The sequence below is a fragment of the Trichoderma atroviride genome, chromosome 3, assembly GCF_020647795.1.
Source record: "Trichoderma atroviride chromosome 3, complete sequence".
In the NCBI taxonomy this organism is placed as follows: domain Eukaryota; kingdom Fungi; phylum Ascomycota; class Sordariomycetes; order Hypocreales; family Hypocreaceae; genus Trichoderma; species Trichoderma atroviride.
The window spans coordinates 634,204-647,432 of NC_089402.1; the positions used below are offsets into that span (position 1 = coordinate 634,204).

At 49.9% G+C, this 13,229-nt stretch overlaps 3 protein-coding genes across 3 annotated transcripts; 1 reads left to right on the plus strand and 2 right to left on the minus strand.

Annotated features, from left to right (window-relative positions):
* Positions 1–451: 451 nt before the first annotated feature.
* Positions 452–5,445, minus strand: TrAtP1_005435 (uncharacterized protein; the record flags this gene model as incomplete). Its single annotated transcript, XM_014089324.2, has 3 exons — positions 452–3,942; positions 4,015–4,126; positions 4,186–5,445. 3 exons carry the CDS (start codon positions 5,443–5,445, stop codon positions 452–454), a joined length of 4,863 nt encoding a protein of 1,620 aa, XP_013944799.2.
* Positions 5,446–6,806: 1,361 nt separating this feature from the next.
* Positions 6,807–10,462, plus strand: TrAtP1_005436 (uncharacterized protein; the record flags this gene model as incomplete). Its single annotated transcript, XM_066112700.1, has 7 exons — positions 6,807–7,726; positions 7,971–8,349; positions 8,453–8,734; positions 8,826–9,029; positions 9,124–9,252; positions 9,353–9,489; positions 9,584–10,462. The coding sequence occupies 7 exons, from the start codon at positions 6,807–6,809 to the stop codon at positions 10,185–10,187; spliced, it is 2,655 nt and encodes an 884-aa protein (XP_065968785.1). The 3' UTR covers positions 10,188–10,462.
* Positions 10,463–10,550: 88 nt separating this feature from the next.
* On the minus strand, positions 10,551–11,812 carry TrAtP1_005437 (uncharacterized protein). The gene is made up of 3 exons (XM_014089321.2): positions 11,272–11,812; positions 10,890–11,206; positions 10,551–10,814 (listed from the first exon to the last, which is right to left on the minus strand). The coding sequence occupies exons 1-3, from the start codon at positions 11,714–11,716 to the stop codon at positions 10,656–10,658; spliced, it is 921 nt and encodes a 306-aa protein (XP_013944796.2). The 5' UTR covers positions 11,717–11,812; the 3' UTR covers positions 10,551–10,655.
* Positions 11,813–13,229: the final 1,417 nt, after the last annotated feature.

Consider the following 13,229-nt stretch of genomic DNA (forward strand, 5'->3'; position numbering starts at 1 on the left):
CTGTTGTTTTAAATACTAAACGCAAGTTTCGCGATGTCGCACTTGTAGTGTTGATGTATTTATGTACCTTGGATTAAAAATAAATTACAATTTCTGCTTTAACGCTCCATCTTCATGAAATATTTTTAACATGGAGAAATACAGCACTTCTACAGCTTTTAAATGATACAAGTTATGCTAACTAGATAGTTGTAATATATTCTTAAATGTTATTTTTAATTAGGACTTTTAAAAGTTCAACAAGAATATAGTAGTACCTGGAGCATTTCAGCTATGGAATTTCTGACATTCGTACAGCTGGGCTCTGAAAGAGAAAACAACGCAACAAAACTCCTGGTGTCCGTACAGCCGGGCTCCGTAAACATCAAGTATCGTATACTAACTGACAATTATATATAAGGGCAAACAACGCAACATGACTCCTGGTACTCGTACAGCTGGACTCCCCCTATTACCAGAAGCTAAACGCATTGCTAATAGCATCCCCAATGTCGCTGGCTACATTCTCAACTGCATGTCCCACATCCTCAACAGCATCCCCCACATCGTCAGCTACATGCCCAAGGGCACTTCCGACATCACTGACGGCATCGTCCATGCCTTGTCCAATATCTTGCACAGCGTGCCCGACATCACTCGCCACGTGGCCCAAAGCGCTCCCCACATCACTGACGGCATCGTCTATATCCTCTGCAACGTCTTCCACAGCATGGCCAACGTCGCTTGCAGCATCACCAAGAGCCGAGGCGACATCGCTAGCAGCATCGTCAATTGCTTCCACGGCCTTCTCTGCTCCCTCCACGACGGCTTCGCTCACGTCTTCAACGAACTCGACGACCTCCTCGACAACCTCCTCGACGAGCTTGGCAAGCCCCTCGAAGAACTTGCTGAGAGCTTCCTTGATCATCTCCCACAGCTCGCTGAAGATGGCCTTGATGAACTTGACAATGTCAAAGTCGGGCTTCCAGCTCAGGTCGATGTCGATGTCCTCGCCGACCAGCTTACCCTCAATCTTGCATGTGAGGGGAGGGCCACCGTCCCTGAAGCTCGCCGAGCTTCCAGAAAATGAGATTTTCGTAATGTTGATGATCTCGCCTGCCGCCTCGAGAAGCCATTTGGCAATCTTGGCACCGAAGTCGAGAACTTCGTCCCACAAACTGGGCTTGTTCTCTGCCACGAGCTGGCAGGCTTGTCGAGCAAGTTCGACCTCGGCAGATTTTCCTTGGGCCTTGGCTAGACCCTTACGAGCCTCTTCGAGAGCGGCATACTCGGCTGTTTTCTTCAGCTCATCGAAAGCTCGCTGTGCGCCAGAGACCATGGAGCGCGCTGTCTCTTCGCCAGTAACGACGGCGGCCTTGGCTTGCATCGATGCCCTGATTTCGCTTGAACTCCTCTCAACATCGTACAAGGCCTGTGAAGCCTGAGACACAAGAAGCCCCTGGGTCTTCTTGGTATCCTCAAGGGCAATCTTGGCGGCCTCGACAGCCGCCGCCTCGGTTTCCAAGAGCTTCTCGAGGGAGTCCTCATCGACTGCTACTGCAGATTGTCCAGCAATAAAGTCAGGGCCTTCCAAGACTCCCTCGGCTACCATCAAGACCAGCCGAGCAGCTTCGAGCCCGGTGGCGGCGATAGCCTGTTCAGTCGCCTTGAGCGTCTTCTCGGCAACCAGGAGAGGCATATCCCACAGAGAGGCCTCGCTGATCTGACGGTCAATGTCGGACAGATCCTTGTCAAGTGCCTCAACCGTCGCCAAGGCCACGTCGACAGTCTGCTGAGCACTCTCCACATCGGCGTGAGCTTTACCAAAGGAGGCGTTCAGCGCATCCCTCTTGCGATGCAGCTCATCCTGAGCCTGCCGGATAGCATCACCGCTATCGTGATCAGCATGATATACAGCAGACTCTGCCTCACGGATAGCCACCGAAGCATCATGGCAGACTTGTTCTTTGTAGGCGGTCACGGCAGCCAAGGTGCTGACGTATGTCTTGTCTGCCGCATCGGCCTTGTCTCTGAGATCCTGAAGATGGGCAGCTGCCTGTGCTTTGGCACGCTCCAACTCGGCCTTGACGTCCGTCTGTTTCTGCTCCCATGCTCTCTGGCAATCGTCAACCTTGCTCTGAGCAGCTTGCAAGCTGGAGTTGTATTCGTTCTCCTTTTCTGAAAGTCTCCTCTTTGCGGCTTCGTAGTCAGTGTTCTCGGACATGGAGTTAATCTGCTTGTCCAACATGTCAATAACGTTCTCGAGAATATGCTGCTCCACCTCGCCCGAGACGGCAAAGTCAGCGTTGGCGAGCGTGCTCAGATCCTTGAAGTCGATATCGCCCGTCAGCTGGGCAGCGAGCTTGAACTTGAACCAATCGGAGAGCTCAACCTTGACCCAGAAGTCAAAGGCCGGCTTGGGATACGCTTGGGCTTCAAGATGCAGGGCTGCAGATAGATCCCAGAGCTCCACAGCACCGTCGATGAAGATACGTTGCTTGTCGGCCGAGAGCTCGATATCAACAATGGGGTCCTTACCCGTCGCTCCCTTGACTTTCAGAGGACCGAGATCAAATTGCTCGATTGTAGCCATGAGTTTGACGCCCTTGCCACCAACGGTGCAGTCAAATTTAGCCTTCTTGCCCAGGATGAGCATATCTCCGCTGAGAGAGGCTCCAGCAGGGAAGTAGATCTCTCCAATGGAGGCTCCGGTGGAGAGATACAAGTCGAATTTGTTGAAATGCAGTAGATCCTTGGGCGGCTTGGGGAAGTCTATCTCGCAGACCTTGGAAGCGAACTGGACCAAGTCAACGACCCCGAGGTCGGTCACGGACGCGGCGAGCACCTGATCCTTTGGATTCTGGCTAAGCTTCATGGCCAGCTTGGCCTCCTTCTGGCCAAGCATCAGCTGTCCTGCGAAGCCGATAGCACCAGGTACGCCGGTCGTGAAGAAGGTAGCGTAGACGATGCCAAATTCGAGAGAGCAGCCTTTAATCTTTATCTCTTTACCCATCTTGGCTGGGTTGGCCCATTCGTTGATCATGGTGGCATAGGCGGCTGCTCCGGTGGTGCCGGCTTTGAGACCGAGAGAGAATTTGAGCGGCTCGGGCTGAGTGTCGACCTTGACGTTGAGCAGAGCCTTGACGATCAGCACAATGTCAGTTCCTTCTTTGGCAAACTCAATGGCGATAGGACCAGTGTACACATGCTCTCCAAAGGAGATTGTGCGCTCTGCAGGAAGCATGACAGACAGCCGCAGGTTGCCGGTGCCGGTCTCATAGCTGGCGCAGAGGATCATGCCCTTGACGCTGCCTCGCATGAGATCCTCCAGCTGGGGGATCCTGTCAACCACGGCGCAGAACTGAATGCCCTTGCGGACGGGGTATCTGAACTTGTTGTATGCGCCATCGGGGTTCTCCTTGTTGGACGCAATGAGCGCAAGCCCCTTGAGGGAGACGTCCAGGAATGAGCCCTTCAAGTCGGGATTAAGCCTACCGATGCTCAAATCCCCAGCAACCTCACCGTAGATGGTCCACTGCAGCTCCGAGCCCGATGCCTTCTCGGTGAAGAGCCCGACGCTCAGGTCAATGCCGCTGAAGGACACCTCACCCGCGATGCCGAACTTTGTTGTTCTGGCGCACGACAAGTTATTGCTGCTACTGCTGACGAAGACGTCGAAGCTGGCACGCTTGATCTGGATGGACTCAAACTCTACATCCCCGATGCCACCGGAGATGTGCAGGCCATCCTGCATGATGGCAATGGAACCATAAGCCGTGGAGTGGCCATTGATCGTGATGGCACCGTCAAGAGAGACTCCCGAGTTGGAGATGACCAAAGAGAGAGAGTTGAAAACAATGTCGTGGTCGAATACGTCGAGATCATGACCGGTGATTTGGTTAAAGATCTTGCCGACCTCTTGGAGAGTGAGATTGCCCACGTAAGCCGCAATAGAATATTCATCTGGCAAACACGGTTAGTTCATTATTATTGTCACAATGCAACAAGTGAAAGACTTGCCTTTTGAGTAAGAACCCGAAATAGCCAGTGTGGTATCATTCAGATGCAAAACGGCTTCCATTTGGAGACAGATATCGGCCTTGGACGAAGCCTCAGACAAGACGCCGACGAATGTGACCTCAGAAAGCTGCGCAATAATATGTCAGCAGATACTCAAGCTATAAAAAGTGACTGTGTGCCTCTTACCATCAGGTTTTTAATACCAAAGCAATCCTTCCAATCATCATCTTTCAGCGTGACAGAGAGCATATAGCGCTCATCCATTACGCGGAGGAGATACTCGGCCTTTAGTGGCACAACAGATCCGGGCATGGTCATGTCAACTTTTCCAAAGAAGCCATAACCAATATTCATCCCGCCATCATCACCACTGGCTTGGTCGAGAGTCAGCTCGACGCCCAACTGCGTGAAGTCGAGAATATCCCACAGCTTGACGGAGCAATCGTCAAACGAACCGCGGAGAACAAGACGAGGCGGGGCGTGGGGCATCATCCAGTCCCTCGACATGCCGAGATGAGCACTGACGTGAAGGGCAGGTCTCTCTTGGTTGAAGACATCTCGGATGACATCTTGAAGCGCCTGGAGGGGACCCTTGAACATGAGGTCCGTCTCGAGATAGAGTCCTTCAAGCTCGTAAACACTCAGTGGAACAACAGAATAACAGAGTTCAGTATTTTCAAGAACAATGGCGTCAAATGGGCCATCCTTCAAGAAAGGGAGTACAGAGCCAATGGTGATCTGACCTGCAGAAAGCTGGACGACCTCCTGGTATGGATGAAGTTTTGTGATCTGTCCCCTGAAGATGTGCAGCTTGGCGGGAATGCAGCCAAAAAGGTCGACGTCTCCGATTATGACATGGTTCTCTGGTATCTGGGGGAAATGAGGAGGAGCAGCCTTGCCGACATCTCTACCCACAGACAGATCTTCGGTGACGCCATATTGATCCAGAGGGTCTAGTTTCTTCTCGGTGCCAACAGCAGGTGTGATTGGAGGAGACGGAACGTCTGGTCCGCTCTTCTTTTTAAAAGCCTGGAGAGCAATTGGGTCTTGTTCCGTCTCTTGAGCGTCAGGGGAATGTGGTGGTGTAAGGGAAGAAGAGGACGTGACGTGGTGGTGGCTTGCAGCACCCAGCGTGACGAACTTGCCATCCGCATCAATGGTTGCAATAACAGAGTTGCGGACGGTCAGGCCAGCATAGCTCCATGACGGATCTTTGTTGAGGTCATCTTGTTGTCTTGACTTCTTTGTGGCCGAGTCATCCCCTCCATCTTCGCTGAAGAAGGTAGAGTGAGAGCGCTTCAGACCTGTGGCCTCAAGGGCGAAGCCAAGAGCAGACTCTTTGAGAAAGTCTGTGGCTGAGGATGTGAAGCGGGCTCTCTTAGGATCGACATCTTCGCGGACGGGCGATCGAGGGCGCTTGGTCCCTGAGCCTGTTGTTACGCCCATCGCGGGAAACAAGGTTCCTCAGGAGGTAGAAAAGAAGTCAACAAGAACGCGGGGGGGGGGGGGCACAGAACCAACGTGGTTAGATAGGCGAGGGGATACAATAGAATACAAGATGGGGGGAGAATGATTAATAGAGTATTTTATATGTGGCGGGTACCTAAATGTGCGAGAGATGTATAAGGATACTGGATAGCAGGAGGAATAATGTAGTATCTTTATAGAATATGGCTGAATTTTGGGGGAGAAGCGATGGAGTATTGTTTATCAGGCTGAATGCTATAGTAATGTACTCTTTTCTCTACGAGATGGAGGGACATAGCCTCTTACCATATTGTATATCTCAACTCATATCACATCCCATTCAAGGAGCAGAATATCCGTTGCCTCCCAATCAGGTAACCATTTCATTCTTAGTTCTGAATGAGGGACTCTTACTGGTCTAGAATGGCCCCAACTACAAGCCACGTTTCTAACGGTCCCCTCTAGAGTCAATAACGGCTCTCCCCAGCGTGGCTGGCTGGGACATTCCAACGCGAAACTGGGGAGATCATCTATTGGATGCGGGACGGATATGGCCGGAACTATTGGCATCGAGCTTGCCCAGCTGAGCTCAAACTATCGATCGTCTTACGAGAGACGTGCAGTTCGGGGGGCGCAAAAAGGAATTCACCACCATCAGCCGTTTGGGTTCGTTCCAGCCCTGATAGGGAAACAGTTCCAAGGCTGATTGGGGCCGTGCCGGGGGCGGGATTTCCACTGCGGCACCGGGTGTTCGGCGGCTAAGTATGGGCGTAGACCAGGAAATAGCACCCTTGATTGGGTAGAGCGGTCCAATAGCCCAGACTGAACCGCGTCAATGGTGCTTTTTGGCTAGAGCTGAATGCAGGGGTTCATTCCCAGCCGCATCCAAGACGGAACATGACATCCTGACTACTGACATCCTTTGAGATCGGCAATCAATATCACAGTGGCCATTTTAGAGAATCACATACCAGTTGATGTCCCCTCGTGAGTTTCAGCTGGCTCCTCGAGGGCCTAGGCTTGAAGCTGAAGATGTGGACGCGACGACTAGTGATTAGGGAAAGGGGGCAAATATTTGACTCGTTTGGTCTCGAGGCCAGCCTGACAACAGTTAGCAATGCACATGTACGAGTATTTAATTGCGCTTTTGCTCGGACTTGTATCCTTTCCCTCGCGTCATCACCATCCTTCCAGTTTATATATGTTGGCCACACCTTGACTTACAGCGCCCTCCACTAGTTGTGGCTTATTATTATCATCATCTTAAGATACCCATCACTTCCTCTGTGTCTTTTTGACAAGCAGCATTCCCTTGGCCACTTTCAGGCCTCATCGCTACCATGAACATAGAAAATAATAATGTTTTCAACAACAATAACAATAACAACAACACCGGCGGCTTCATGGAAATGGTCTTTGAGAAAGAGCCAGAACCCGATGAGGGAACGCAAGGAGTGACAGAAGCGGATCATCGACTGGCTCAGAGGCTCACAGAAGCAGGTCGGGTGCCAAACAACAACCTACTCATCCCAGAGACTGGAAATACGGAGGAGACAGAAGTCCAGGGAAATGCAGGATACAACCCCGCCCCAGGGATTGACGACGAGATGGAAGTCCAAGGAGATGCAGGACACAACTCAGAGAACCAGGAGCGCACGAAGAAAATGACGAGAGCAGAAAAGTATGTCCAAGGCAATACCCTGATACACAATCAGAATGGCCAAAGTGGGCGAGCAACCAGATCCGGCGCAAAGACCGTCCTCAAGTGGTCAGCGCTGGACCAAAGACTGAGTAAGGCCTGCAGAATTGCCGCTTGCACAGTCGAGGAGGTCCAGGGGAATAATTCGATGCCGAGCCCTTATGCGCCGACTGTCAGCTCGGTCGAAGGCGCTGATCCCTCACTGTACCTCAAAGTCACTTGGCAGAGCATCGCTCATCTCTTCTCCTATTACATGGACGGAACCGAAGAAAATGTGAATAAAGTCAAGGGCCAAACCAATAGCGAGAAAGAGGAGATCAATGAAGAAGATGATGACATGGAAGAGGACATCGCAAAGGAGGAGGAGGGCATCGCGGAGGAAGATCTGGAGGATCGCGAAGAGGAACTCGAAACCAATCGCTCTACCAAAGACAAAAACACCTCCAATCGTAACGAATGGCCGGCGATGCCCAAATTCACCAAGGGCAAAGTTGTCTACATCCCTATTGCTTTCTTGCATGCATTAGCTGCAAAGCAAAATCCATGGCCTGAGCTCACAAGGTAAGTTGGATCCCCCTCCCTCTTTCTTCTCCTCAACCTCACAGATTTGCTACCGAAAATCGAGATCCCAAACCACGGCAAGGAGTTCCAAAGCTGACTACCATTATTTTCTTTTCACTCTAGCATGAGAAACGCCCCCCCGTGACGACTTGAAGAACGGACCTCTCAATTTCAACGCAAAAAATGTCAAGCTTTTTACTGCAGCAGATAAATCAGGAGTTAATGCTTCCTTCACCCGAGTAAGCGGATATAATCGTCTTTGGGTGGCTCTCCGCGACGGGTTAGGCCGTCTGATCTTCTGCTTGCACGACAGCTCCTGGTCATGGCACCACTACACAGAGGCCAACCGGCTCAAGATTGCGTGGAGGTTTGCTCTAGGTGCCATCACACCTCCCTCGGGGGCCGGTGGAGGCAAACCGCCGCGGTACCAAGTGGTGCCTGTGGGTGAGCTGAAGATCAAGATAACAGCTGAAGGCGAAGAGCGATGGCGGCACCGCACTGGCGGGGCTCAGGCTTTGTTCACGACCTTTATCGACGAAATCAACAAGAAAAAGAAAACAAACGTGGATGACGGAAAGGTATCTCTTCACACTGAGGATGGCATCCCGACTGGCTACCGTCTGGTGAGTTTATTTTTCTATTCCCCACTTGTCTCTGAGCTGCCCCCCCAGTGTGAGATTGTGATGATGGTCCAAGGCTAATAATGGAGCTTTCGCAATCATATAGCTTTCAGAAGATCCATTTGGTCTTTACAGAACATACATCAGTGTCGAAGGCTATAACTCCTATATGAACTTCCTGCTGCTCGGTGCTGTCACGCAAGACAAGGAGGTTGAAACATATAGATCTCGTAGGAAGATCATCGACACTCGTGCTCTCCCCAAGAGATTGGAGAAAACCCAAGAAGAAAAAGAAAGGATTGAAAAGGAAAATCAAGACCCGAAGGATAAGATAAGCCCGTTGGACAGGACGAGGATCAACCAGAACTCGATGAAGGCCAAGGATAAGGTAAACTCAACAATTCCCTATCACCCCCTATTTTCCCTTGCCGTCGAAAAGCCTTCTATTTGATCAGATATTGACAGTCGGTATTTTACAGGCAGATATGGACGTCATCCGGAGAAATGGTAGGGACGCCATCAAAAGAGGCGACACCCGGGCCAAAGTCGAAGAAAAGTCGTCCAGAGACATCCAAACCTTGACCATTATAAATGTGAATGCCCGGAAAATCGAACTGGCAAAAGGTCGACGCCAGTTCGAGACAAAAGATCAAGGAGACGTCATGGCCTCTAGCGCACCAGATGTATGTCCTCGTTGCCGCATAGAAAGAGCCTACGCGAGGACTTTCTTTTTCTCCAAGAGGGTGTATGCTGACAGAATATTTGTACAATAAAAAGACAGCCAGAAAACTACTCGACTGGCAGTGGATCGATCCCAAAAGTCGGATCATCGGACGCGTCAGAACCACCAAACGGCAGACGGATTACCATCCAAACGAGATGTTTAATGGCCTTTACATTGCCGAGGTAAGTAAATATTTATATCATCTGCTTTTTCCCCACCTCTCTCCTGTCAATTTCCATTACAAGGGCTAACATTTGTTTCTTCTTCTCTTTAACCAAATAGTGGCTGCACCTATCTGCATACTCTTGGGGTGGTCTCGCCGATGTTCAACCGGACGCCACGGTGGGTAAAGAAGGAAGCAGTCAGATCCATCCGAATTTCGTCCTTGGTACCTCGGAGACCAACTCAGCCATGACCAGGTAAGTGATTGATAGGGAAAATGGAGACTCCAAGCCCCTCCTCCGTTTTATGCCACACCGAGAAAAGTATTTTTACCAACAAGCCTATTTGTAGATGGGAAAAGGCCTGGCAAGACCTAATTGAGCATGAGGGCGAGCTACTCAACGCAGCTGGCGAAAATGGCAAAGCGTACGGTGGTCAACTCACCATCGTTCGACACCCATTCCGCAAAATCTCCAAAAAAGAATCCACGGCTATAGTATCCGAGTCCGATGAAAACAAGGGAGCTTCCAGTACTGGGATGCAGGGGTTAGACGTTGAACAACCTGGGCCCCAGAATAACGGAAACGAACAGAAGCCCAATTTGAAGATACCTGCCAAGACGGGAACCAAGGTGTACGCATCCTTCCTGCACGATGTTGCGCATGAACCTGCTGCGAACAAACCCGGGATTATTCAATGGGCTCCCGAAAGCACGCAGCTGGATAAAACCCTCCAGCGAGCGGCAAAGGAGTTCCGCTGGATCTGCTACCAGTTCGACTACGACCTTCACATCAATGCTGTCAGCAAGATCCTTCGCCGCCGGGACGGCTTCAAGGGCAGCACCCGGTTCTACCCGTTCCGAAGGATGCTGTATCACAAGATTGAGCACGACCTGGACGCAAAATTGTGGAAGGACATGCTGAACGAAGCTCTTACGACAACCTGGACTTTATAAAACAAGACTACTCGTTGACCCAGAGATTTATGAGTCTCCAGACGAGACCCAGTATTCCTGGGTTAGAGCAAATCAGAAGCTGGACTGGAAACAGAATGAGACATGTGGAAAGATTCTCATGGGTCGGTAATAGGCGTTGCTCTGCTGGCCATGTTCTAATTACAGAAGATGAAGGTGCATGAAGGAGACGTAGGGTATCAATCTTATATATATGATGTTTTAAATACGCTCTGTTTCGGGATATTCCATAGCTCTCTACATGCAGTATTGTGTATCAACCTGCAAATCCCGCCACTAGGCGAAAGATTGGACCGGTATTCACTTTTACGTCCTTTAGTGGGAAAGCCGAAGAAAAGCTCTGCCATTACCTACATTTACCTATCTAGGTAGGTATAGAACTAGTGTACAAGGAACTCAATGCCATATATTAACTCCGGTATTTCGGTATTTTAGGATGATAAACCCTCTTCAAGTCAGGTTTTTTAGGATATTCTCCATATTACACCATTCAATGGCCTTTCTCAAAAACCCACCAGGCCCGAGAGTTGGCAAGCCCCCCTTTAACTTGATCATTTTGCTCATACCTTCAAAATGCAGAGCTGTAGCATTTAAATTCTTACATAGAAACTACAGGCCCGCAATATTTTCATTAGATAATCTTTTCTCGGCAAATTTCCGTGGGGGTGTAGCTGCGTAACTTACTTCGTCTGCGCACAATATCAGCGTTTTCGCAATTGTAGCTTCGCTAATTATGGGCCTCTCGGCGGCAATAGCCGCATTTACAGACCTGATGCACTCGACTTTGTACATCATTGCAATTTGAAAGTAATCGTGGTCCGCTTGTGCTTGGTGCTCACGAAGAGTGAGGTTACGGCACGAGGATAGAAATATGCCGGCTAACAAACCACTGTCTGTGATGATAAAGGGAAGCCAATATTGCTTCACGCCTTGACGGAACAGCGCCTCCTCATCGCCATGGGGACACCAAAGTCCGGCGTTTGGGATAACTGATGTTGCATCTATGGCGAGTTAGTTGGCATACAAGGATGAAAATCCTTGAGTGGCTCGTCCGATGGTCACTTACAGTAGTCGAGGAGGAATTGCTCAAGCTTTGTTATAGGTCGGGCACAGCAATAAAGCAAGCCATTGTATACGGGGATTGCTATATTTACCGGCGAAGCTAAACTCAAATGAGAGTCTCCGCCAGCATCTACTTTCATTCTTATCTTCCTCTCGCCTCCCTTGAGCCGCAAAGCCGACGCGCGACGCGTAGCATGAATATCTCGCGCTGCGTGTGACCGAATGTTGGAAATGGTGGCCGAAGAGGTGGCATCAAGCGGATGTGCAATGTTGACGAATTCCAACTCGATCCCTTTCCTCAATGGCCTTGTTGATGGCGTCTGCGACGTGTTGTCTGCATCCAAATCATTTTCGTAGACGATATTCGACGCCGGCTGGTAGCTTCTCCAGCGGCGGATTCGCGTCGGAAGCTGCAGGCCTTTTTCGGACCGGCTTTCTACCTCTCTCATGATTGGCAATGATCATTAAATTAAAATAAATAAATAGATAAAAACCTCAGGATTGCCAAGGAGATGTTCGTGACGGATAAGTAGGCGGCAGTGGTGGTGGTCACTGGCCATGAAGTTTAAAGTGAGATTCTGACTAATGTCCGTTCTTAGCTCTGACCGCGTATCCACCTACATATTCCGAAATAGGAAATCTCGGAAATGGAGTCCTAAATCCGCGTATGTTGACAGCAGAGGAGCAGCAATGAAGATTCCTAAGGCTTAGAGATCTCTTTAGAAGCATTACCATTCTATACCATACGAGAAGAATTGATTACGAAGCAGGATTGGAGTCGGTATTCTCAGAGAACAATCTCGCCTTCACATGATTATTAATCTGCCAGTGAGTGGTTGTTCATGCGCTTGTGTGATAGCAAGGGTAGAGGAGTGCCGTTCTTTATTATTGCTTTCCTGCAATCATGTGTGCATTCGTCCTATCATTAATTACAGACAGAAGCTTATTCATATGCCTTTCTTTGAGATTTCTAGATACGTATCACAGCATGCGAGATTGTAAGAGTTCGGGGGAGAGTACAAAAGGAACCCCATCTTCACCTGACTCGTCTCAGTCTCGTCGCCATAAAACACCTCCAAGATCGTGTCCACATAAACTCTATTGTGCCTTATCACCATTCTTTACTCGTATAAACAAATATTCAGAGTCGAATAGCAGAGCACTTTTGTTCGTTTTTGCTCTACGACATACAAATTCATCGAATCATTAACATTCACCGCTACCAAGGTTACTTAACAAGTGGTGGGGGCAATATTCTCCCTCAACGTACTCGATGTTTCAAGCCAAGTATTTTGTATCTGTATGTAACAGATTCGCGGCGCCCCGATAGAAAGCATGATACTGTAGTTCAAGTTGTTCCTCCGAATCTTGGATACTGCGAGCGCCTCGATAGGCATACTCTCCATGTCCCCAGCTTATCCGGCTAGCATCCGGCGGTCATAGCACGCTCAATCAGTAGAGCAAGTTTGGCGCCCATCTACGTCTTTGCTACCTATTATCTCGCTAAGCACCGTGAGTAATTGTATGAGCCGCTGGAACAGTCGATGGCGCTGGAGACCTGATGTAGCTACCGCCACAGCCCGAAAGCCTCAATTCCGTGTCCGTGCTGGGCATATCCACCACGCAACGTTTTCTCAAGCCTCTTACCTGGCAACTGGCCGCTCCCTGAACTGCAGTCAACAGTTTGACCGTGAAATCTAAATCTCATGAGGTTACTTGTTGCAGCTATAATTACCTAAATTGACGGGAGTTTGCACGGATTAAAGTTGCGTGTGCACTATAAGTACTAATACACTCCACCTTTGTCCGATTAAGTACACGCCTCAGGATCCTCGATCCATCGTCCCGCTCCGCTCCCGTGGCTGTAGATTGAACCTTGAAACAGGAACCAGATCCTTGGAACCAGCCCTGCACAGATTCCTGTAGAAAACGGGCATGGCGTTGACGGAGGCGTGCCGCGAT